Consider the following 25,435-nt stretch of genomic DNA (forward strand, 5'->3'; position numbering starts at 1 on the left):
TTTGTCTTTTACTTCAATTTTGGTTGTTATTTCATTATGGTCATTGTTGTTCAGATGAGTGATCATGGTTGATTGACTAAAATTGATGTAGTGATTGCTGAGGTTGGTTGAAATGAAGTCTATCCATTGTGGATTTGAGCTGGGTCTTTTAAAAGTCCAATTGTTTGATGTGGGTTTATTTAAAATTGTTAAATTGTTGGTCATTAAAAAGTCTTTAATGAGTTCTCCTTTGTGAATGTTTCTGTCATAAATTTCATGCGACCATGAATTGTTGACACAATTGACATCACCACCTAGGATTATTGGAAGATTTACATTGCTTGATATAACACGTTGAATTTGATTGATGATTCTTTCGTATTCTTGAGTTGTAGATACTGGAGATATGTAAATTGAAAAACATAGTATTTTAATTCCTTTCACGTTGATTATGGCTGATATGATGTCCGGTGGGATGTTGAAAATTTTATTGATTGCTCGGCGAAGTGTAATTATAGCTGCACGATTATTTTGAATTATTTGAATTTCATGATTGTTAATGGATGTTAAAGCCAAGTTATTCGGTTCTTGTATTAGTACAATTTGGTTATGATATGGTACACTTTGAACTATGTTGTTGGTTGTTACTAAACTATTTCCACAATTTAAATCACTAATGTTGATCATTTTCGTAGTCCCAGTCGATGAGTGATTGAAGGTTTTTGATGGCTAGATGATAGGCAAGACATTCAGAGCTTTTTGGTTTGTGTTTTAAATTAAGCTTAGGATCGTTGATCTTTTTACACAGAAGGCAGTTGTTTTGAGGATCAGCTTCACATGATGAAGACACGTGGTCTTGTTCACATTTATAACAGGTGGCGGCGTTGTTGCATTGGTTTTTTGTGTGTCCTATTGATATACAATTCGTACATGTTTTGATATAATAATTATCTTTAAATCTAACTGATTCACAGCCAATGTTGATTCGACCTCGATCTTCAATGATTTGTCTTGCTTGTCTGCTTAGTCGGATTATAACTTTTTTCTTGTTAGTTTTGTTGCGTTGGGGAAGGTCATAGGTTGTGACAATTTTGACTTCTTCACTGTCAGGTATATCATTCCTTTTCTTGATCATTTCAGCATCCTCACATGAGTATTCTTCTATGATGACTGAGACTTGAGGTAGAAGCATCTCGACATTTTTCATTTCCAATTTCGGTCCAAAGGAGCGTTCTTTAAGTTTATTGATGACTTTAGTTTTTGAAGCAGATTGTGTAGTTGAAACCTTAACAGCTGTCAAGCCTTTCTTAACTTCTGTCAGTTGAATTGACGGGTCAGATTTAGCTATCTCTGCTATTTCTTTTACGATGGTATCACAGCTGATTGTTGCATCAGTCGATTTAACTATAAATCTGGTTGGTTTCGCTGCCTTGGTGGTTGTTCTTTTGGCAGTCTGTTGATTGGCTATGGTTGGTAATAGCTTTTTAGATATATTGTCAGCTAGTTTTGAGATGTCGCCATTACTAATACCCGCGATATTCTGGTCTTTAGCTACATAGTCTATCATCGTCAATGTTGCACTTAAAAAGTTGTCTTTTTGCTTTTCAAATTTTGTTCTGGCGGTGTTGCTCATCAAGGTTAATGTTTCTTCCGTAAATTTGGTTAAATTATCTCGCATCTGAAAAAGAATAGAGGTAACTTCCATATTGTTGAGAGCAGATAGTATTTCCGCAGTGTTGCTGGTCTTCTTCAACTTGGTGTAGTCAAGGGTTGCTTCAGGTAAAGCCATGCTGGACAGGTAAGTTGATTTTGAGTGGATGAAAGATTCGATTAAGACTGTGAGGGCGACAGGTGGGGTAATTGACCGTGGAGAACACAATTATAATATTAAATTTTGTATAAAACTACTAATTAACGAGTTAATTAATTAATTTTAAGGAGTTAATTTTAAGGTGACTTAGAAAATGTGTGTTGCTGAGTGCAGACATCTTACAGATTTTGTTGGAACTGCTGGTTGGCACAAAGTATGAAAACTTTAAACTTATTAAAACATAAAATAACTGAATAAAAAAATACATTAATATTTAGATTATTTTACTCGATTATTATCGATAAAGAAGAAAAAAATGAACATAAATACATAAAACTCTTCTTTAATAACACAAATGAATAAATAAATTTCTTTAATTGATCGTCAGGCTTTACCAGTCATACCTTATTCCGTGTAGTAAAAAATTATCACTTGGTATCCTTGTTGCTTTGAAGAAATATTTTAACCATGCTTTTTATCACCAGTTTTTATTGTTACCATCTTTATCGAATTGTCTACCTCGATCATCAAAGCCATGAGTGATTTCATGACCAATAACGAATCCAATGGCACCGAAATTCAGGTAACTAAAATGATTTAGAATAATAAAGTTTAATAACTTGATCTTCTTGCATTTTTATGAAAAACTTACTTTGGTCGATCTTTACTGAAAAATGATCCTTGAAGAATACCTGCAGGGAATTCAATACTATTTTCGAGAGCATTGTAATAAGCATTGACTACAGCAGCTCGAGCGTGTTTGGTCCATTCTCCTTTAAGATTGGGTTTTCGAAGTTTATTAAATGCAAAATCAGTTGACCATTTTCGTAGATTTTGGACATTGGTGAAATAGCTTCTCTCTACCAATGATAACTATTGAAGTGAGAAATATAAAAAGAAAGAATGTAAACAAGCTATCAATCAAAATATTTGATTCAGCTAGAGTTTCCAGGCTGAACAAAGAAAGATTAAAATAATAACTAATCACACATTATTAAAGATGTGATTGATGTCTAATTAGGGATCAACAATAAATAAACATCCCAACTGTTAATTTCCTTGATGACAAAAATTTATGTCAAATTGACAATACTAGGCAAGGTTATTCTGATAAGTGTTTTACAACAAGTAAATTTGCTCAACTGTCAACCATCGCAATCATTTGTTTCTCAATATTGATGAAATTGAAAAACAATCAAAACTAATCATCAGTAAATTGTTTTGGAAACGTACATTAGTGTATAGTTCGCCAACTTTACTGTTGTTCAAAAGCTCGTCAGGATATCCAATATAAGAAACAATGGCATTGGCCTTTTCTCTTGCTCTTTGAGTGGTATTTGCATCCATCCAATCAACTTCATCCAAAATCGTTAAGAACTCCTTGTGAATATAAAGATGATAATGCAACTCCGAGAGATCCCGTCAAGGAGGAAATTATTCCCAACGAGGTTCTTTACGATCATCGCTAATGTACACTGGCCAAAATAATTTCAAACTCTAGCGCTTCGAGCATATCCTTCTCTACCTATTTCGGTATTTATAAATTACGAAAATTTTATTCTATTTATCATGATTTTGAGTACAAACACAAATTGCTTACTCACACCGATACGTTGCTTTGAATAGAAATTTGTAAGCTAAAATTTTTTGTTAATTTGTTAATTGCTATGTTTAGATAATTACATTGAAAAAATACTCACAAATTGAGTTCAAGTTTTAAGGGACTGAAGCGAGATATAATACTGAAATTGAATGATTCTAATCTGTGTCTAATTGAACTTCAGGAAATAAACTATGAAACTAAATTATGATAGCCGAGCGTTATTTTTATTTCGAAGTTAAAATTTCTCTAATGTTCAATTCCCAATACACATTCTACAAGCTGTAAGCTTTATTATTCATTGTAATCATTACAATGTAATGGCTATATAAGTTTTCATATTTAGTACCAAGGTTTAGTTACGAAAAAATCTGTAAGATGTCTGTATCATCAAAACTTAAAGAAAACAAACACAGAATTTGAAATTTAAATTGAACTGTTCTTTGAATAATGCTCAATGAATGTAAAAAGAAAAAACAGCAACGGTAAGAAATTTTTGAATCATGATCGCATTTTATTATTTGTATTAAACGCCTTTATTGTCTCTACCTTCACTCTTTTCATCTTTCTCTTTTCTGTTATTTTGCTCATCTCAGCGTCAATGGAAAAGGCTTTGAAAGCCGAAATAGATCATTATGTGCTCAAAACTATCGAGGCTGTTGACACAATTCGCCGGGGAATTTTGGACCAAAATCAAATGAGGGAGGCGCACATGGTGATTGAAGCGCTCACCAACAACCCCAATGTGGATTTAACCATTAAAATTGCCTACAAATTAATCACTTTTAGTGGAAATGAAGACTTGACTCCGTCTGTTAAACACTTTGGACTTCAACTGGTCGAAAACTGTATCAAATATAAATGGGATGAAATTTCAAATTTAACCGAAGATGAAATTAAAGCAGTTCTCCAGAAGATGATTTGCGAAACTCTGGTTGGTAAAGATTTGAAACTTATTAAAGAGGGTATTTCCAAATGTGTAGTGGAAGTAATGAAAAAAGAATGGCCCGTAAATTGGCCTGACCTGATGGACTTCATGTTATCGTCTAAACTAAACGATCGTGTTTTAATGATCATGGGAAGGCTATCAGAAGAGTTAGGAATTTTTCACTCTCCTTCAGAGCCTAAACGACGAAAAGATATGACAGTTGAATTGAAATCTAAATATCCTGCAATTTTGAATTATATTGGCGAATGTTTCGCTTCTGGTGATTGTGATTTGTGTTCCGCAGCTCTCCAAAATTTGTATCCTTTCCTAGAATGGCACACATTTGATGAAAATTTATTGGTTTTTTTGTGTGATATTTTAGGTACTGAAATTGATCCTGCCCGACATCAAGAACAATTACGTATAATAACGCAAGCTACAGACTGTCTGTTAACGTGTCTTTTTCGCAAAGTTTCAGGAAAAGACTGTTTGATTATAATGAAACTTTTTTGTCCGAAAAATGTAACCTCCATTTTTAAATGCGTCGATATGGTCATACCAAAAATTAACGTCAACTTCTCCAATGACCATTTCGCTCTTGCTAAGAGGGTTTTTAGTGTTGTAACCATGATGGGACAAGCAGCAATTCAACTCCATTCCTTGAAACAAGTTCCCACAGAAACCTGGCAAATATACATTCAAAAAATGCATTCGCTTTTTTGTATAGATAATTATATTCTAAATGCTTTCGTTCTTCAATTTTGGAGAGATTTGGCTAAAAGTAAAGAGCTTCAAACTTTAATCAATGCATCATTAATAACAAGTTTGCTGTCATTTATATGCACAAAATTATTTAAACGACCCTTTGGTGATCCTTCAATTCGTATGGAGTTCGGTGACGAAGAAGACTATGAAGTTTTCTATATTAAGTTTAAGGCTGAATTAGTTGATCTTGTGCGATCTCTGACTATGTATCGTGAAGATATTTGTTTTAATTTTGCATCAATTCTTTTGATGACGACTCAAATGAAAAGGGGAAACGGTCTTGCTTCCATTGCTGAATGGATAATCACAGCGAGCATATTGCAAACTGTGTGTAATCATCTAACGGATGTTTCGCTGCATCTTCAGCAAGGATCTCCCCTTCTTGATGTGCTTGTAAAATATGATGAAAGTGATGTTGCAGTTGAGATATTATGCTGTCAGATTTCATGTTTATCCGCCTTGACTATTTTTATTCCACCGTCTCTTTCTTTAGATCCTAATTTGATCGACGCTCTGCTGGAAAAAATATTTAAAATGGCTGGTTATGAACTTCCTGGAGAGAACAGTGATAATCGAAGTAACTCTGTTAGAAATCTCAGGCGATATGCCTGTTCTTTATTCATCAGAATAACAAAAAGGCATTCTGCAATATTACTCCCAGCTTTTGACCAGTTAAAGGATAATATCCATGCAACATTCGCTGTTGATATAGAAGCCAGTCAAAACGAAATTTGTGTTCTCAACGAGGGATTAATGGAACTTTCAAACTGTTTCGAGGATCCTGCTCAACAAACATTGTTTGTAAATGAACTTCTGGAGCCGATAAAATGGATTCTCGAGTGCGATCTTACTCCTGTAACTTTTATCTCATCTGTTGGGCTGGACACGTCTCCTTGTGATTTTGATCTCAAAAGACAAACTCGTGCTCAATTAATGCATGCCATATCAACTCTATTTGGCCTTCTCAAACGAATACGAAAGAAAGAAGTTCTCTATGCTCCTGTTATGGCAATGATGAATCCTCTCTGTAAGCTATCGTCTAATCTAAATTCTCTTTGGAATCAAGAAATGATGATGATTTGCCATTCTGATTATCGCTCAATTGTTTTCGCTCCTGTCACTGAAAGTGATTGTCTTACTTTTTTGGAAATCCATGATACTAGTCATGAAGATTATGAAGATTGTAACCCATCTAAAAGTCCAGCTTTACGGATGCAGAGATTTTTTTGGAATTTTCAATACTATTGCTACTCATCTATTGGGACTGCTTATTCTTTAATCACTCCCGAGTTATATTTAGAATTTAACAACATTACCTTGGCTCTGGCTGGCTTTGAAAATCTTCCTGATATGATGTTGAGAACAGTGATTCGAGTTTTTTTGAAACCATTCTTCAGAAATTTTTATTTAAACGATATAGATGAGTTTGAGAAGACGTTTTCACCGTTTGTTAAGCAAGTTTTGCCCGTTCTTTTCACCAGAATAGATATTTCCATGAAAATTATTCGTGAAAGAGAATGTATTGAAGAGAAAACTGACATTAGACGTGAGATCGTTGAAGAAAAAGCTAGTCGAGATCTTGCACTGGACTTTGTCAGTATGCTAAGCTGTTTAATTTTACCCTCCAAAAGTAACCGAAAGACCGAAAATCTGATAGATGAAGATGATTTTGATTCAAAAGAAACAAATGAACAAAATGACAAACCAGTTGAGCAAAGCGCCTCTTACCTTGGAGATTACCTCATTAAAAATGAGCCCAGCATTATTACTCAGATTTGTTTTCAGTGTTTAAATTGGCCAGACTCAACAGTTTCATTGAAAGCTAGTTCTGTGTGTGACTTCGTTCTGGCTCGTCTAATTGAACATGCCATGGTCCGTAATCCATCAGACTGTCTATTTTTACTAGAAAATATTTGCAAAGCTTTAGGATATTTTGGTGAATACGAGCACAATCGCGCAATATGCTTGCAGTTGATATCCACTATTTATGAAAGCTTAATACTCCCGATGAAATTCCGCTCTCTTAAACATGATCTCATCAAATTATCGGATGGAAATATCGAAAAATGGGTTCAATTCGAAAAAAATGGATTCATAAGCCACCAAAAATTAAAAATGTTCAAAAAAGTAAACGAGAAGCGTTAAAAGAGCTTTTAGATCCAATAATCGGTAAAAGCGTATCCAAAATTGAGAGAAACCCCCAAGACAAAGGAGGAAATTCAATTTCAACTCCAAGACGGAAAAAAACAACAGATGTTTTCAATGATAAGACTTTATATTTTTATGAACTTTTTAGGTAATTGTGAGTCATCTCGTGAATTAAAAGCAGTTGATATTTTGTAAATTTGAAATTTATAATCAACTCTCCTTCCGTCTCTCAAAAGCTCAGTTAAGATTATATTTTTGTTATTTTTTCAACATTTAAAAACGATGTTATAGTCTTTGTTTTGTTATGAAAACCTTTGAAAATAACTGAAAAGTACAAAATAAAATTCAATTAATAAAAAATGATTAAAAAACTTATATTTAATGGCCACGAAAACTATCCGGATAGTTACGCGAATACGGTTTTCGGATCAATACTTGGTATCTGAATACCTGGACCTGTATCTAACTTCGCAAGCTTCCTTTTTCTGAACCACCTTTGTCTTTAGTCTTACTCTGTTATTGATTGTTGCCTGCTGAATTAGTTGTGAACTTAAATTTTGTATTTATATTAGTGTGACTACTATCATTTTTAAATAAATATAGTTATTGTGTATTATTTTTTTTATTTAAAGAAAATTTATTAATATTAATTTAAAAAAGTATGGCGGCGTCTAGACCACCATCACCACCAGCCTCTAATGAGGCTAATACTCCAGTAGCTGAGAGCTGGTGTTATACTCAAGTCAAAGTGATTAAATTTTCATATATGTGGACCATAAATAATTTTAGTTTTTGTCGTGAAGAGATGGGTGAAGTTCTGAAAAGCTCAACATTCTCAGCCGGAGCCAATGATAAACTTAGATGGTGTTTACGAGTAAACCCCAAAGGACTCGACGAGGAAAGTAAAGATTACCTGTCTCTATATCTTCTTCTTGTCTCTTGCAATAAATCAGAAGTAAGAGCCAAATTCAAGTTCTCAATATTAAACGCTAAACGGGAAGAAACCAAAGCCATGGAAAGTCAAAGAGCCTACAGATTTGTTCAAGGTAAAGACTGGGGTTTCAAAAAATTCATCAGACGTGACTTTTTACTCGATGAAGCCAATGGTTTATTACCTGAAGATAAATTAACCTTATATTGCGAAGTAAGCGTTGTTGCTGATTCAGTGAACATTGCAGGACAAAATAACGCAATTCAATTCAAAGTACCTGAATGCCGACTCTCTGATGATCTTGGCAATTTATTTGAAAACCATCGATTTAGTGACGTCATTTTAAGTGTTAATGGAAAGGAATTTCTTGCACACAAAGCTATATTAGCAGCAAGGTCACCCGTTTTTGCCGCTATGTTTGAACATAATTTAGAGGAAAGCAAACAAAACCGAGTTGAAATAACCGATATAAATCATGAAGTATTAGGAGAAATGTTGAATTTTATTTATACCGGTAAATCATCTAATTTGGGAAAGATGGCAGATGACCTTCTAGCTGCTGCAGACAAATACGATCTCGAAAGATTGAAAGTAATGTGTGAAGAAGCATTATGTTCCAATTTATCAGTTGAAACGGCTGCCGAAGTTCTTATTTTAGCGGATATGCATAGTGCAAGTCAACTTAAAGCTCATGCCATAGACTTTATAAACACACATGCCACTGATGTTATGGAAACGCAAGGGTGGAAAACTATGATAACCAGACAACCTCATCTGATAGCAGAAGCATTTAGAGCTCTTGCTACCCAACAAATACCTCCAATTGGTCCACCAAGGAAACGGATCAAGCAATCTTAATATATTTAAACCTACTGTATCAATTTTTCAAAGCAACAGCATCCAACTACAACAACAACAACAACACATATTGCACATGCACTTATACACACACATACCATACACATCTATACGTACGTACGTTTACATACACATACACGCCCCACCTCGCCACATACAAACTTCAATATGAAGCTTACCCACCCACCCGCTCTCTTTCTTTCTTTCTCTCTTTTCTTTCTTTCTTTCTTTCTTCCTCTTTGCTTTTCTCTGTACATTTATGTAAGCATTGAATGTTGATTAAAAAAGCTGCAAAATTACTTTAATAACGTTAAAATGATAAGTTTTTTTTACCTTTTAATTTCGAGAAGATGTAAACTCATCTTTAAACACTTAATTAATGGTCATTTTAATCTAATTTCAACCTTAAACCATTTTTTTTATTATATTTAAATTTCAAATCAATGTCAACTTTGAGGATGATTTTGGTTGACTAATATTCAATTCACTTTTAATCTTGTGTTACATTTGTCTTGAAATTAACAATTTAACCAAATTAAGGGAAAAAACATTTGATTCATGATCATTTAATTTTGTCCTAGTTGAGTTCAATTTCAATAACTAATTCATTTTAATACCATCTTAACTATTATTGAAAATTGAATGTAAACTTGCATTTCTACCAAACTTTTCCCTATTAGAAGATTGCGTAAATTAATTATATCTTAATTACCAATTTTTAACTTCCTTTTAACATTAACATTATTCACTTAAATCATTGTTAATTTATTAGTCTTTTTACAATTTCAAATGATCAACTAAATTGTGAAGATAATCCTTAAAACTAAACCAATAACATGTCTCCATTATCACATGTATTAATGAATCAAACTGAATTTTGCTTAACCTGAGAGAAACAAAAAAAGTAGCCTCTAATTTTGATTATTGTGTTTTTTATGTCAATTTGAAGGTTAACTTTAATTTTGATGACATTGATAAACTTTACTACATCATCATCAATACATTTGAGTGAGAGACAAAAAAGGACCCAAAAGTTGATTTGAGGTTAAACTGGAAACAATTTGTTCAACCATATCTCACCATGTTAATGAAGTTTTTTTGTTGCTTTGTTTTTGTAGGTCTTTAATAATGAAAACTTATTAACAACAATTACTAAAACAATCATGAAAAACGATCATGAAAAAGAGTTAATCTTGCCAAACTGTCAACCTTGATTATTGCTGTTAAAAGTAACTATCAACAAGAGATGATAATATTACTGTAAAACCATTGAACACAATTAAGTGTCGTCTATTGATTTGTATGTTAACTCATCAAACAATTTAGATTATCACTGGAAAAGTAAGAATAGACTTTTACCTGACGTCATCTTTTAATCTATTTTTCTCATTTCTGGTTGTTCCATTAATTGTGAACATTTAATTTGATCAGAAAACAGTTTGCTATTAATTAACAGTCAACTGTCAACATAATCATATATATTTTTCACTGTTAATTTTCAAATTCTGTTGCACCAGATTTTCAGGTTAACTAGTCAATCACTAAAACCTAATCAGCAGATTAATCAATCTTTAAATTGAATCCATTTAATCAATCTTGTTATAATGATCTAAACCCAAACGATAGTTTGATGGTTTAACCAGAAAAGGTCACTTCTTACCTAATTATCATCTAATTGTTGCTACAATTTTGTCAAGCTTTTCAATCAATTGTTTAACAAACCGTTGGCTGCTTATTATTTAGTCAAATATTGTTAACTTTTAGATTAATTGTTTCGTTGAGATCAAGTTAATTGGGTTAAGTATTAATATATTTTACCATTATAAATATATTGTTAAAAAACCTAATAGTCAATTGTAATGATAATACAACAAAAAAAAGAGGGTGAGGTTTTTTGGTTCAAAGCAGGTCATCATTAATACAATTTTTGCTATACACTTTGTGTCAATTGTGAAACCCAAAATGTACAGTCAGTGAATCCTGGGTCAGGTCAATGATGATTTCAATTTAAGTAGTCGACATATTTAGGCTTGAACAATTGTTGAACCAGAATGGGCAACATCTTAACCCACTGGTGATCCCTTTGTGACCCTTTCAGATGCTTTATGTAAAGAGATTTGGTTATTTGTAAAAGAAACCCTGAAATCTGGTAAAGATTGTTTTCTCATTGTTTAATCATTATCTTTTAATCATTTATTAATTTTAGGATGATTCTGTGTGTGTTCCGTTTAATCAGGTTGAAGATGTCAATTAATTGTTCAATTTAAATAATGTTTGTTAAACAATCAGCTTTGTCTATTAGCTGTTATGTGTGTTCAGTTTTTTTGGTGTTGATGAAAAGAAAAGGCTGACACATTGATTTGCTTATAAAAATGCTGCTTAATTCTTGACCCTGATTTAGATTGTTTAAGTCTAATGATTTTCATGATTATTTAAACCAGGTTCAAGGTTGGATATATGAGAAACCAACAATTTGACATCAAAACAATTTAGATTGATCATTTTTAATTTGACTCATTTTTGTATTTACAATTTAAAAATGTTGCAGTCAAACCAACAAATATACAGTGATGTGCCAGATAATGGGAATAGGTGGAAATTTTGTTCACCATTTGTCGGCCACTCGATGATTTTCAATCTTGTTTAATATATCGATTTGGCCTAAAATTTTAATTGCTCGATTTGATTGATATTTCACGAAAGTAAATTAAATTAGAGTTAAATAGCAACTCCCGTTATCTGGAAATCACTGTAAATCTTTTATTCAAAAATGTGTTCAATGTTCAAAGGAGAAGCTAGAAAAACATAAACAACATTCACTTTACCTTTTAAAATGGTTAACCTAACAAGTGACAAAATCTTGACAATAATAATTGTGTATCTTTATCACTATCAAGTTGACCAAATGATTGAAGTAACAACGCGAAGGTTAAAAAGGCGAGAAAATAAAATGCAGTGAAAAGGTAAAAAAGGACCCAGAAAAGGGCAACTCAAAGAGAGAGAGACGATGGAAGATGTTGATATGGAAGAAGAAGATGAAAAGACACAAACCTTGAGAAGATGAAAAAGATCTAGAGATGAAAAAGTAAGTGATAAAAAGAGGAACCAGGTCAACAATTGTATAATGGTTTTTGGTCTTTTTATTATTCTTCTTGTACGAGAGAATCTCACTTTCATTATTTATCGCCATCTTTCTCTTTCTCTTCCAATATGATGATGAGAAGAAGGGACTGAAAAAGAGAAGAAAAAATAGGAAAGAAATAAAGAAACATAAGACGATAACCTCAAGGTAACTCCATAGACTTGGGTTTCTCCCTTTCAGAGGTTACCTTTGACCTAGAGATGTGATGATGTATCGAATCAATCGATATTTTTTCACGAGCAAACATATTGACTTCAATATCGATATAAATACATAGAAATGATCGTACAAGTTCGAACATTAATTTTCCAAATTTACTCCTTTTTCCATGGATAATCTTTTCCATCTCGAATACGATTCCAATGAAAAACATGATCATATGTGACTCTGACTCTGTAACATTTCTTTCAGTAAAGTCAACCTTCAATGCTTAAGATTTTTTGATATTGTTTGATGTATCGATGGGTAAGCCTTCGATGTGGAAATATCGATATGAGACAAATGCTTATATCGAACCTGACTGCTTTCAAAAAGTACTTTGACCCAAGACTTAACTTTGCCTTGAAAGGTCACATACTCACAGTAAATGTCAATAGAAAAAAGGAAAACAGTTAAGACCTTTTTGGTTAAGCTTTGACCTACTCTAAAATTACTCAGTCTCTGTAGGAACCAGAAAAATAGCCCAAAAAGTTACCAAGATAAATAAATGGTTACATTTCCATCTCTCAATCAACCTAGTTTTGGCTTCTTTTTCCTCTGAATATTTTCAACTTCTAATAATGTTCATCAACATCATCATTATTATTATTATCATTACCTTCAAACTTTACAATCGATTAAATCGATATCCATTTGATTTTATTTATGACCTCGTTATTGTTTTTAAATTTGACTTATCAATTCTTTTTGCTCCATCTCAACTCATCATTAACCTTTTTTTTGGGTATATTTTAATCTAATTTTTGCTTTCATTATTTAGGTTACAGTTAAATCCACTTCTCATATATTTTCCCATTGTAATAATAATAACTCGAGATGTGTTTGCTTTTCCTGGTTAAAAGTGCAATCTGTTATAAATTAATCTTCCAGTTGAAAGCTGAAGACTTGAACAGATCAAAACTTTCATTGATTTTTACCAATCCCTTTACACCATTTAAACCTTCATCTTGTTAATCTTGTGGCTAGCCTTTAATTGTATTTGTTAATCATTGCAATGTTGCGTGATTATTGGTAAATCAAAACAATTGTTTGTCCTTCAAGTTGATTACAGAATCATGATGATCCTACTTTTGTGTTAAATTGTAAAAAGGCATGAAAATTATGTAATGTGTTTAAAAGGTGAATATCAATTCCTGGTGATGACACTCATTGACAGTCATTAGTTAATTGCTGGATTCCTCCTTTGATCAATTAACTCTTTCGTTGTTTTAAATGTCGATTCCAAAACACTTTGAACATAACTCTCTACTCCTTGCTCCATGTAAGGTTTGATCACAATCCCTGTTGATAAGGAATGATTAAAACAATGCAAGAAATTATTTCTCATTGATTTACAAGTTTCAATAAATCAAGAGTTTTTTTTCAATTTTTGCCTCTTTCCAATCAAAAACTAACCTTGGGTTCTTGTGATTAAATCAGATGATGATGAGCCTGTTGGTGAGCCAATTGTTGTTGAAAGTGTTGAGGTTTGTTGATCAATTTGTTTGGTTAAAACATTCATTATTATTCCATCTGGTTTTCGTTGTTGATTGTGATACCATTGATTATGCCGATAATGGTTAAGACTTTGAATCTCTGGAAACTTGTAATGATGATAGATGTTGATGAACATTAAAAAAATCAACACTGAACACAATAAGATGAAGATACAAATCAAAGTGTACAGAATTAATGAACGTAAATGGTTAACATCAACTTTACCCTTTTCCTGGATTGATTTCATTGTTAACTTTTCGTCTCAATCTTTACCCAATCTCAAACTAATTGTGATTAAAACCAAATTTCTCTAGTTATCAAAAATGCTTTCCAATTGTTTCCTTGTTAAATCATGTTCATGTTTAACGCTACAAGGAAAAAACACAGCAATCAATTTCTTTGTGATTTTTCAGTTGATCAAGTTTCATCTGTTATTTAAAACCAATGATTAGATTACATGGTTACTGTTAATTGTTGCCTTTAAAATAAACCAACAGTTGAGTCAATATGTTCATTAATAAACTATTATCTAATACAGTTTTTCAATCAACAACCAGAAACTGGTTAAATCTCAATCTGTGCATTACCTTACAAAATGGTCATTTTCTGGTTAATTAGAAACCCAAACCAGTAAAATTATTAATAGAAATATCAAGTTAACCAGAAATAGAGAGAAGCTGACAAATATGAATATTGTGATAAACCCAATAATATACCAGAAAATGATGTTGAATGGTTAACCTAAAAATATTGAGTTAATCGGTTTTTAAACTAAACCATACTTTTTGTTACCAATAAATTAGCCTAACAAGTGATTATCAATTCTTGTTTTTGCCTTTTCTTTCTATGTAACAATTAACGTTTAGTTGGGTTAATTGTTGGTGATTTGTTGCTGTAGAGTTACCTTATTGGTCAATTGTTTGCGTTTTTCCCGTTAAACCGATTACAATGGTAATCAATCAATTGGTACACATTAAGTTGTCATTTGACTTTGTCTTTTTTTACGTCTTCATTTGCTTCTTTGACAGTATTAATCAATTTGACAAAAACAAAACAAGATGATGATTATGATGATTATAATGATGTTTATTGATGATTTACTGTTCACATACTTGTTTAACTGATTGTAACTTTCTCTCAACCTCTTCAAAAAGCATTAACATCCAGGTCATTTGTTAATCAACATTTTTCTTCATCATCATCATCATCATCATCTTATTTGATGGTAACAATTTAAGTTTTAGTTCAAACATTTAGACGGTTACCGGGTTACCCAGAATCAACGTGATAACAGGTCAACCAAAAAGGCTTTAATTGTTATTAAAATTATATTCAATCCATTTTCACTGTACAAAAGAAGAATCACAATCTAAATAGATAATCGCATTAATCATCATTTTTAGCATCTCCTAAATTGTTCATTAAATCCTAATGAATTTAAATAATTAAACACTAATCAATTAGGTTTATATTTGAATCTAAACAAACATTATGTTTCCCTCTTGAAAATCATCTAAACCTGAATACTGGATGAGTAGCCTTTTGTTTAATCAAATCATGACCGTCAAGTCAATGTCAATGTATTGGGAAAGCGTAATAAGGTTGATCACCAAGGTTAACGTTTTAACTGATTATTTGATTAAACTCATTGATCATGATTAAAAACATTGACCCATTGATCAAATGGAGAGAAAGAGAGAGACAATTAAAATTGAAATAAATGCAAATTTACTGTAATTACCAATTGTACAGCTAAACCTAAAAATGGACGTCTTAAAGGTTAACATGCAACCAGACTTTTGGTGTTGATGAAGGACCTTGTTTTTGAGGATTTAGCCAAGTTTTACCCTTCATTAGTAAATTGCCATTGATTGTTGAGACCTCGTTCTTGCCTTTCAATAAAATAGCAAATTAAATGGATAAAATAATCACCATGAGCTGATAAGAGTTAGGTGATGTCCATGAAAGCAAAAGCTAAACCTATCAATGGAAATTGATTTAATTACCTGGAAAGTTGAACATGTTTAAAATGAATGTAAAATTGTTACAGTTAATTGAATCTGTTTCCTATTATTGGTCTATTTTAGTTTCATTTCTGGTAAGGTCAAGTTGACCGATTGTCAAGCAATTGTTGTTTCTTTGTTTGTTTTTTTAAGTCACTTGTCGCTCGTCAAACTTGGTTATTGAGATTGAAACAAGTGGGAGATAATTTGAGAATTAATTGAAATTATTAATGATAACAATGTTTAGGTCATGACCGTTCTAATCATTGAATTATAAATGATTCAGTTTAAAATGTTTTACCTGATTTTGATCCACCAAAAATGGCCTTAATGTTAACTTGCCTAAAATGTTCACCGCAATCTTGTTCACATGTTTATCAGCCTTATAAACAATCATCATCTTCCTCCTTAAATAATAACAGTAAATTGACTATTATTAGAACACCATTTTCATCATCCTTTGAATGATTTGAGGACAAATCACTTAAATATCTGAATCTACACCAAAGATTGGATAGAGAAAAAAAAACTGTTTTTATGTTTCAAAAGGTAACTCGTTGACTATCTTTTCTTCTCTCTTCTCTTTCTTATATTCATCGTCATCATGAAACTCAATAGTAACTATTCCTGAAAAAAAAGGATTCCAATTCCGTGAGGTTAAACTCAGAAGGCCTCACCATCTTTAATCTAAATTAAGCGTGTGAAATGGGATCAAAGCAAGGATAGAAAGAGAAAGATGAAGGAGGATGAATCGACAGACTTGATTCTGATGTAGACAGAAGAGGAAGAAGAGGAAGAGAGATGAATGAAAAATGATGATCACAATTGATTATTACGTTGAGTGAACATCAAACAAGACTGGATTGACTTTTGTTTACATGTGTAATGATTTGTAAATTAATAGCTATTTAATTGTTATCCATTTGCAAACCTAGAATCGACCTTAATCAACTCTAAATTGGCTGTTGATTGTGTTTAAATGGAACTGTTTAAATGTTAATCAAAAATTCGGTGCATTTACAATTTTAAGTTCAAGGTGAGGATTCAACTGTTAACGTTCCTGCCTTATTTAAGGTCAACTTGCAGTCGTATTTATATACAAAAAATAATTTACTAATTGTTGATTAATTTTAACACTCAAAGAGATTATTGTTATTACTTTATCGCATTTGTATTTCAGTGTTTATTTTATGGCATCAGTGTAACATGGATTAGTCTTGTTTCCTTGTCCTGGTTTTATGAGTTGCTTTCCAACGCGTTTCATTTGTTAATTAATTGGGTTTCAATTTTTCAGCGATGATCATCTCTCTTTTTTTTAATGAAGACGATTATGATCATGATTATGACGAACACGGAAATCATGGAAATTCAAGGTAAAACAGGGAAGGAAACACAAAATGTTAATGTCTCGTTTCAACCAAGGTCTAACAATTGAAATTGTGGCTGTCTGTTTTTTTTTACCTTTTTGTGTGATTCAGATATTATTAATAATAATCAAGTATATAATAAAAATGAATGTAGAAACTGATAAAGAGGGAAAAGTGTAGTTCCTTGTACAATGAGTAAGGATTTCATGTTGTATTCAAGGTAAACTGGTGCATTTGAAGGGATTGATGACCAAAGACTTTTTCCAATCACAAATGTCAACCTTGTGATTAGACCATGTTAATGAAATATGATTAACCTCGGTGTTTCTCCTTCTTCATCTCTTCATTGTGTTCCCTTCATTGTTAACCAAATGGCAAATTTATCAATACACAGATAATGTTGGAAATGAAAAAGAGGGGAAAGCGAGTGATTACCTTCAAATCAAATTTCACCGTTTTTACGCGAAACAAAGGAAAAACGTGTCTTCGCACCATTCATTTGGACATTGAATCGTCAGGATCCATCCACATATAACAATTAACTCAAGTATTGGTCAACCATTCGGACGAAGCATAATTTTTAAAAAATAGAAATGTAAATAAATAAATTGATCAATTTGATTGTAAACATCTTATTGCTTGCAGTAAACTACCAGAAATTGTCAGTAATGTAATGGAGTAGGGAATGTAAAATAAGAAGAAACAGCGGTAAGAAATTTTTGAATCTTGATTTCTTTATTATTTGTATTAACCGCCTTTATTGACTCTTTCTTCCATCTGTTCATCTTCCTCTTTTCAGTTATTTTGCTCGTCTCAATCACAATGGCACATCTTTTGAGCGCCGAAGTGGATAGTAGTGTGCTCAAAATTATCGAGGCTGTTGGCTCAATTCGCCGGGGAATTCTGGACAAAAATCAAATGAGAGAGGCTCACATGCGGATTGAAGCGCTCAACAACAGCCCGATGTGGGTTAAACCATTCAAATTAACGAATTTTCAATATGATGAAGACTTGACTCACTGTAACACACTTCGGACTTCAGCTGGTCGAAAATTGTTTCAAGCATAAATGGAATGAAATGTCAAATGCAACCAAAGATGAAATTAAAGCAATTCTTTGGCAATGATTTAGGGTATTTCTGAATGTGCTGTTATAGTAATGAAAAGAGAATGGCACAGAAATTGGCCTCGCCTGATGGATTTCATGTTATCGTCAAAACACAATGGTCGTGTTTTTTATCATGGGAAGACTATCAGGAAAATTAGGAATTTTTTACTCTCCTGCAAACTGTGATCGACTAAGAGACATGGCAGTTGAATTGAAATCCAAATATCCTGAAATTTCGACTTATATTGGTAAATTTTTGGTTTCTGGTGATTGTGATTTGTGTTCTGCTGCTCTCCGAACTTTATCTCATTTCCTGGAATAGATGATATTTGATGAAACTTTATTGTTTTTTGTGATATCTTAGCTACTGAAAATTAATTAGCAATTAGCGTTAGGAATAACTTCTTCAATGGACATTTCACTCTTGCCAAGAGCGTTTTTAGTGTTGTAACCATAATGGGACAGACAGCAATTCAACTGCATTTAGTTAAACAACTTCCCATGGAAACCTGGCAAATATACATTCAAAAAATGCATTCGCTTTTTTGTATAGATAATTATATTCTAAATGCTTTCGTTCTTCAATTTTGGAGAGAATTGGCTAAAAGTAAAGAGCTTCAAACTTTAATCACTGAATCATTGTTAACGAGTTTACTTTCAATGATTCCGGAAAAATTACCCTTCGGTGATCCTTCAATTCCAATGGAGTTCGATGACGAAGAAGACTGCGATTTTTATTATATTAAGTTTAAAGCTGAATTAATTGATCTTGTGCGATCGCTTACACTTCATTATAAAAAAGGATCTTCGCTTCTTGATGTGCTGTTAAAATCTGATGAAAGGGATTTTCAAGTTGAGATATTATGCTGTCAGATTTCATGTTTATCTGCCTTGACTATTTTCATTCCTCATTCTCTTACTTTAGATCCTAATTCCATCGACTCTCTGCTGAAAAGAATTTTTAAAATGGCTGGTTATGAACTTTCCGGAAAGAACAGTAATCATCGAAGTTACTCTGTTAGAAATCTCAGTGGATATACTTGGCCTTATTCATCAAAATAACACAAGCCTATTCTGAAATAGTATTCCGGGTTTTCGGCCAGTTAAGGATCGTATCCACAAAACATTCGCTGTTAATGTAGAAGCCAGTCAAACTGAAAATTGTACTCTCAACGAGGGATTAATGATACTTTCAAACGGTTTCTCGAGTGCTACCTTACTCCTTTATCTCATCTGTTGGACTGGATACGTTTCCTTCTGATTTTGATTCTAAAGGGAAAACTCGTGCTCAATTAATGCATGCCATATCAACACTATTGGGTCTTCTCAAACGAATGCGAAAAAAAGAAGTTCTCCATGCTCCTGTTATGGCAATGATGAATCCCCTCTGTAACCTATTGTCTTATCTGAATTATCTTTGGAATCAAGAAATGATGATGATTTGCCATGCTGATTATCGTCCAATGACTCATGTGACTGAAAGTGATTGTCTCTCTTTTTTGGAAATCCATGGACAAGTCATGAAAAAAATGAAGCCTGTAGCCCAGCTAAAAGTCCAGCCTTGCGGATGCAAAAAATTTTATGGAATTCTCAAGACTATTGCTACTCATCTATTGTTTCTGCTCATTTCTTAATCACGCGCGAGCTATATCCAGAATTCATCAACATCAGCTTAACGCTTTCTGGGATTAAAAATGTTCCTGATATGAAGTTGAGAACACTGCTTCGAGTTTTTTTGAAACCATTCATCAGCAATTTTCTTTCCAACGATATAGATACTTTCGAGAAGCCATTTTCACCATTTGTAAAGCAACTTTTGCCCGTTCTTTTCGCCAGAATAGATATTTCTATGAAACTAATTCAGACAAAATTGTAGTTGTTGTCCGCACCAAACAAGACTGTAACCTTTGCGGAAAAACATTTTACTTTATAATAAATAAAGTTCTACTCTGTTATTGATTTTTGTCTCAATCAGTTGTGAATTTAAATTTTGTATTTATATTAGTGTGACTATTATCATTTTCAAAAAAATACAGTGATTGTGCATTATTTTTATTTAAAGAACAATTTATTAATATGAATTTTAAAAAAAAAGTATGGCGGCGTCTAGACCGCCATCGCCACCAGCCCTAAGAGTAATAACAAGAAAGAGCACGGCGATGAGAGCTATAGACAAGAGAGATAAGAAGTGAAAAGGAGCAGGAAAAAGAGAGAGAGCTATCAGTGAGAAAAGGTGCGGAAATAGATGAAAAAATGACAAAAAAATAAATGTAAACAAATTTTTTGATGAAAAAGTTCAAGAAATTAAAGAAAAATTAAAAGAATTGTTAGTGGCGCCATCGCGTTCTGCTCCTTTCCCTATACTTATCTCAAAAAGATATTCAACATTGCGTGCTACCTCTTGTTATGTTCTTGGCACCAGCCTCTAATGAGGCTAATACTCAAGTAGCTGAGAGCTGGTGTTATACTCAAGTCAAGTTGATTAAATTTTCATACATGTGGACCATTGCTAATTTTGTTTTTTAAAGCCTTAAACGTATGCTCTTGCATTTTCATTAACGTATCCAAGAAAGCCTTTTCACGTCTTTCTTCTCTTTCATTTTCTTCCTTACGTCTAGTAGCTTCACGCTCAAATCTCTCTTTTTCCAAACTTATCCATTCTCGCATCACTTCTGTTTCTTTAGTTAAATGCTTGAATATCCTATCAATAAGAAGAGCTGAAGCAGTTGGCGGATGTTGACCCTCATATGATGCATTGGGTTGATTCGAGGAGTCAGAATTGTGTTGATAATATGCTGATGGATTTGAATCAGACCGTAACCTTTTGGATGGATTACCAGATTCTGTGAATGAAGAAATAAAAATATTAGAAATATGATCAAAGATTGAAATTGACATCACAAAACATCACTATGTAGATATATTCGTACCTTCTCTACTTGTATGAGGTAGTTCATCACCAGAACCATCATCTGAAAATAAAGAAAAAAGTAGGTGAAATAGCGAGCAAAATAGTGAAAGAAATAAAAAAATACCATGGTCAATATTATTTTTAGATTTATCCATATTATGCGTAGAAGTAGATGCAGAAGGTTCTTTAAAATTACTTGATGTTCCTTGCTTATCACTGACACCATTTGAAATTTGGTTTGGAGACATAGCATAAAAGAGATCATCGCCATCTTCTCCACTCCCGTTCCCATCATCATTCTCATCTGTACCATCATCAGGTCCTAGATCAAGAGGTTCCAGATTGTAATCATCATCATAATTGAGAGCCGCTTTGACTCCATTGGCATCTTTTGCTTGATAAATTTTATGAAGAGCATCGAAAAAAATACATTTCTTTTTTCGCTCAGGAGTAGGATTTTTCAAGATTCTTCGATACTCTGCTATCATGTTGAATACCCGTGTTCTAACTTGATCTGAAAAAAGGCGGCAAAAAAGACATTAGAAGTGAGGACAGATAAAACAAAACAATGAAACTATTTACCTGCTGTTCGGTCATATCCATGCTCCTTAATTCTTTCAGCTATTTTTTCCCAAACATGGCGAGTCCTTTTTGAATTAGTCAATTGTCTTTGTACCATATCTTGTCCCCAAAGAGAAAGTAAAATTCTTGTCTCACTGTAAGACCAGCTAGCACCTCTTTCAATTGTTGGCTTCATGGATCCTTGTGAATGTCCTTCTTCGTCGCACATTAAATTGTTGTTGCTACAGTTACTGTTATTACTACTTGAACTATTGATACCTTCTGATTTAATATGACGAGATGAAGCCATCGGCGAGTTAATATTTGGTAAAGCTATAGGTGGTGAACCAAAGAGTAAAGAATAAGAGATAGCTCTCCATAGGGTTCAATGGGAATTTATTATCAGTAAAGGACACTGACAAAGTGAAGCCAGATGGCTGAGTGGCTCAGCGAAGGAAGGTTGGCGAGTCTAAACTAGAGGCGCTCACATCACTCTCTTTCTTTTTTCCCTTTCTTTTCCATTCTCTTTTTTCTTTTTCTCTTTCTTTCCCCTCTCTTTTTAACCAATTTTTAAGTTTTTTTTATGAGAATTAAATTTAATTGTTCATTATATTATTTAATTATCTTCTAGCTATTTTTTTTATAAAATTAAGCACTTAATTAAATGAAACCTTAAATTTTGTAACCGTTCAATAATTTTCAGCTTCATTTTCATTAAAATAATGAAGTGATAAACATTGAATATTTACTGTTGGAGCGAACGAAATGGTTGAAATTTTAGGTCAAAAGTGGAGATTTGTCTCAATGTACAAAAGAGTTTCAAATATAGCCGGATAAAATTAAAAAAGATTTGAAAGCCTAAATTACAAGCAGAATTAGTAAAATTTGATTTACTGTAAGAAAAAAATATTTTATTAGAGTGAGGTCCACGATAATGAAATTACTGTGGAATAGCTTATTTTCACTATTCATCGGGCAGTGAATTTCATGAATTTCAATCTTCCTTAATCGAATTTAATCGAATGTTAATTTAAGATGATTTTGTGAATATTTTGATTGATATTTTACGAAAAATGGCAGCAATTCATTTGATGAAATTCAAATTGAACTACACTTTTCCCTCGAGTTTTTGCCATTCAGGTGAAGTACGAAGGGAAACCACGAAATTTCACATTTAAAGCAATTATTCTACTCTAATGACTCCCCTTATGAGGAAAGAATAAAGAGGGGACAAGGGGAAGTCATCAAATCATCATTAATTGTTTTAATTGTAAAATTTTATGGTTTCCCCCCTTAGTTGCTCTAGATGGCAGCACAACAAGCAAAAAACTCGAGGGAAAAGTGTAACTCCTCCTTAATTAGGGATCGTTGATAAATTTATCTCATTGAGTTAAATTAGAAGCGCTTTTTTCATAATAATTTTGTTATAATACTCAACAACGTTTTCATGACTGTACACGCGAATATAATTATACCAATACTCACGACTATTCAATCATCAGATCAGAAATGTAATAACTTTGTGGTAAAGATGCAGAGATGAAATGAAAAAACCCAAAAAACAAAAAGTGACAAAAAAACGAACCGAAAATGAAATGAAAAAGAACATGTAAAATGGAAGGAACCTCGCGACGAAAAAAAGCTACACATTCTGGACTGACTTTAGGTAGCTATTTCAGTTGTGTGGGTCTTCAAGAAGGGCCAGTACCGATATATACTAAAAAATCTCGATATCGGTTTGTCAATTATTCAGATTCTTCAAGTTTCAAAGTTACCATAGTGTATTCATAAAATTTCATTACCGCCTTGTACTTGTATATTAGCTGAGCAGTGCCTTAGGAAAATATTTGACTTGACTTACTTTGAAAATTTTCAACTCAACTATATTTAACCAGAATAATTTTTCAATTTTCCTGACGATTTAATTGATTTCCTTGTGTTTGTAGCCATTGAAAATATGAAAATCATGAATTAAATCAACAGATGGCAGTCATTGAGTTGTTCAAAGTGACGTTAGTTGTGTTTTAATAAATGTTAATCTTTCTAATTAATTGCTGATTTCCATATCAACTCAAGTCAACGTTAATTTTAATTCATTTTATTGTGTACTTACTCGCCTGTAATTGGATTCAATATTTATGGCTGATATTGATTTGGCCGCTATTTCTACCTCCACTGTTTAACAACACATATAGTCTCGAAGGCAATCTAGTCAATTGAATCCAACTCAACCGCTGCTGCGTTGGTCATAATTTTTAATTTCAATGCAACAGGAACATTTATAGTCATATAAATCTTGATATCCTTGGTTTCTGTGAATAAAAATCTTGGAGGTTTCAAGACAACTTGGTCATGATATCATCATTATAAAAATTTAAAGCTAATGTTTTGTCTTAAAATCAAAAGATCGTAATCTTTGCTTATTATTGTCCGACTATTTTTGCCCTCTGATGAAAAGTAATCTAAAGGTATCTGTCATTGAACATTGAGCTAATAACTTGCCGGTTACATCAATATTTCAAAATTTATGATTGAATCAAAAAGGTTTGGCTCATCAATCATTGAAGCAAATAAATTTAAAATGAAAATTAAATGTTGGCTATTACAAGCGTCACATTAAGTTTTAGCATTAGAGAAGCTATCATACTAATTACAATTCAATGGATTAAATACTAATAATACAATTTACAGCTATTTAACCAATCTATTGAGTGCTAGGTTGATATTAGGTTTCTTTTGGTAAACCATTAAAATTGATAGTGATGTTAATTAAGCATTCATTTTATATTTAAAAATCAACTTCACATTAACCATGAGAAATATCACTTTCTTTTGCCAACTTAACCAATGAACTTGTTGGTTAACACACAATTTAATTTACACCATTAGTTCATGATATTTGAATAAAGCCAAGACAATTAAAAAAAGCAAAAGTGAGAGTGAAATGTTTTGATAGAGTTATTAAAGTAGATCATCTTTCAAATTACATGAGGGGAAAGATTTCAACATGAATTTCATGATTTTGCTAACTTGTTGTGTCTTTGGTTTTTTAAGTTAACAAGAATCAAAGAATACAATTTAATCGGGTGATTTATGAGTCTAGATTACATGAAAATGGTAAAATAGATTGCACACTAATTAATTTACAACAAACCTTAATAAAGAAATAACTATTGTTAATTGATTCTATCCTTTAAACGATCTGGTTGCACTAGAGCTTAACCTAATAAAGATTGACTCGAAATGGAAGGTTGAAAAATTGAACCCAAAAAAAACTGGTTCAATGGCTAAAATAAATCTTGGTTAGATTCACAGATTATAGTGTAATCACATTGCTGATCGTGGGTCCATAATGGGCTTGGTTAACCAGGAAAAACACAGAAAGATTCCAGTTATTTTGGTGGGAAAAATGAGTCAAAATTTTAAAGATGTTGATTATGAAAGTAAGTTGAAACAAATAGAGATGCACACTGATTGGTTAATTATAACAAGGCTAATCTAGAGACTTCGCCATTTTTAGGCTCAACCAAAGTAATATTTGATTGTCAGATTAATAACTTAAAGATAACCATCATGAACCAAACGATGTTATGAATTTGTTAGTCAACATGAAAAACAGTCACCAAGGTT

General features: G+C 32.4%; 6 protein-coding genes and 1 long non-coding RNA gene across 7 annotated transcripts; 3 read left to right on the forward strand and 4 right to left on the reverse strand.

The window, feature by feature from the left end:
- Window positions 1–2,052: 2,052 nt before the first annotated feature.
- Window positions 2,053–3,349, reverse strand: LOC107371281 (neprilysin-2-like). Its single transcript, XM_015939314.3, has 3 exons — window positions 3,023–3,349; window positions 2,442–2,662; window positions 2,053–2,376 (listed from the first exon to the last, which is right to left on the reverse strand). The coding sequence occupies exons 1-3, from the start codon at window positions 3,134–3,136 to the stop codon at window positions 2,268–2,270; spliced, it is 444 nt and encodes a 147-aa protein (XP_015794800.1). The 5' UTR covers window positions 3,137–3,349; the 3' UTR covers window positions 2,053–2,267.
- A 477-nt stretch (window positions 3,350–3,826) lies between these two features.
- On the forward strand, window positions 3,827–7,433 carry LOC107371278 (exportin-5-like). Its single transcript, XM_015939311.3, has 2 exons — window positions 3,827–3,874; window positions 3,986–7,433. Exons 1-2 carry the CDS (start codon window positions 3,847–3,849, stop codon window positions 7,225–7,227), a joined length of 3,270 nt encoding a protein of 1,089 aa, XP_015794797.2. The 5' UTR covers window positions 3,827–3,846; the 3' UTR covers window positions 7,228–7,433.
- A 311-nt stretch (window positions 7,434–7,744) lies between these two features.
- Window positions 7,745–9,335, forward strand: rdx (BTB/POZ and MATH domain-containing protein rdx). Its single transcript, XM_015939313.3, has one exon. It carries the CDS (start codon window positions 7,892–7,894, stop codon window positions 9,017–9,019), a length of 1,128 nt encoding a protein of 375 aa, XP_015794799.1. The 5' UTR covers window positions 7,745–7,891; the 3' UTR covers window positions 9,020–9,335.
- Window positions 9,336–13,327: 3,992 nt separating this feature from the next.
- On the reverse strand, window positions 13,328–14,142 carry LOC107371534 (uncharacterized). Its single transcript, XM_015939651.3, has 2 exons — window positions 13,776–14,142; window positions 13,328–13,661 (listed from the first exon to the last, which is right to left on the reverse strand). Exons 1-2 carry the CDS (start codon window positions 14,101–14,103, stop codon window positions 13,540–13,542), a joined length of 450 nt encoding a protein of 149 aa, XP_015795137.1. The 5' UTR covers window positions 14,104–14,142; the 3' UTR covers window positions 13,328–13,539.
- Window positions 14,143–16,746: 2,604 nt separating this feature from the next.
- LOC149094123 (uncharacterized) lies at window positions 16,747–17,462 on the reverse strand. The gene is made up of 2 exons (XR_016198297.1): window positions 17,321–17,462; window positions 16,747–17,167 (listed from the first exon to the last, which is right to left on the reverse strand). It is a non-coding gene; the product is annotated as an uncharacterized LOC149094123 (long non-coding RNA).
- LOC149094124 (uncharacterized) lies at window positions 17,161–20,288 on the forward strand. The gene is made up of 2 exons (XM_089266944.1): window positions 17,161–17,934; window positions 18,026–20,288. The coding sequence occupies exon 2, from the start codon at window positions 18,790–18,792 to the stop codon at window positions 19,393–19,395; it is 606 nt and encodes a 201-aa protein (XP_089123070.1). The 5' UTR covers window positions 17,161–17,934; window positions 18,026–18,789; the 3' UTR covers window positions 19,396–20,288.
- A 91-nt stretch (window positions 20,289–20,379) lies between these two features.
- LOC107371533 (uncharacterized) lies at window positions 20,380–22,220 on the reverse strand. The gene is made up of 4 exons (XM_015939650.3): window positions 21,827–22,220; window positions 21,369–21,758; window positions 21,264–21,305; window positions 20,380–21,176 (listed from the first exon to the last, which is right to left on the reverse strand). The coding sequence occupies exons 1-4, from the start codon at window positions 22,113–22,115 to the stop codon at window positions 20,824–20,826; spliced, it is 1,074 nt and encodes a 357-aa protein (XP_015795136.1). The 5' UTR covers window positions 22,116–22,220; the 3' UTR covers window positions 20,380–20,823.
- Between the last annotated feature and the right edge of the window lie 3,215 nt (window positions 22,221–25,435).

This window comes from Tetranychus urticae, chromosome 2 (genome assembly GCF_039701765.1).
Source record: "Tetranychus urticae isolate SD_2017Ah chromosome 2, NJAU_TeUrti_SD_1.0, whole genome shotgun sequence".
NCBI classification, from domain to species: domain Eukaryota; kingdom Metazoa; phylum Arthropoda; class Arachnida; order Trombidiformes; family Tetranychidae; genus Tetranychus; species Tetranychus urticae.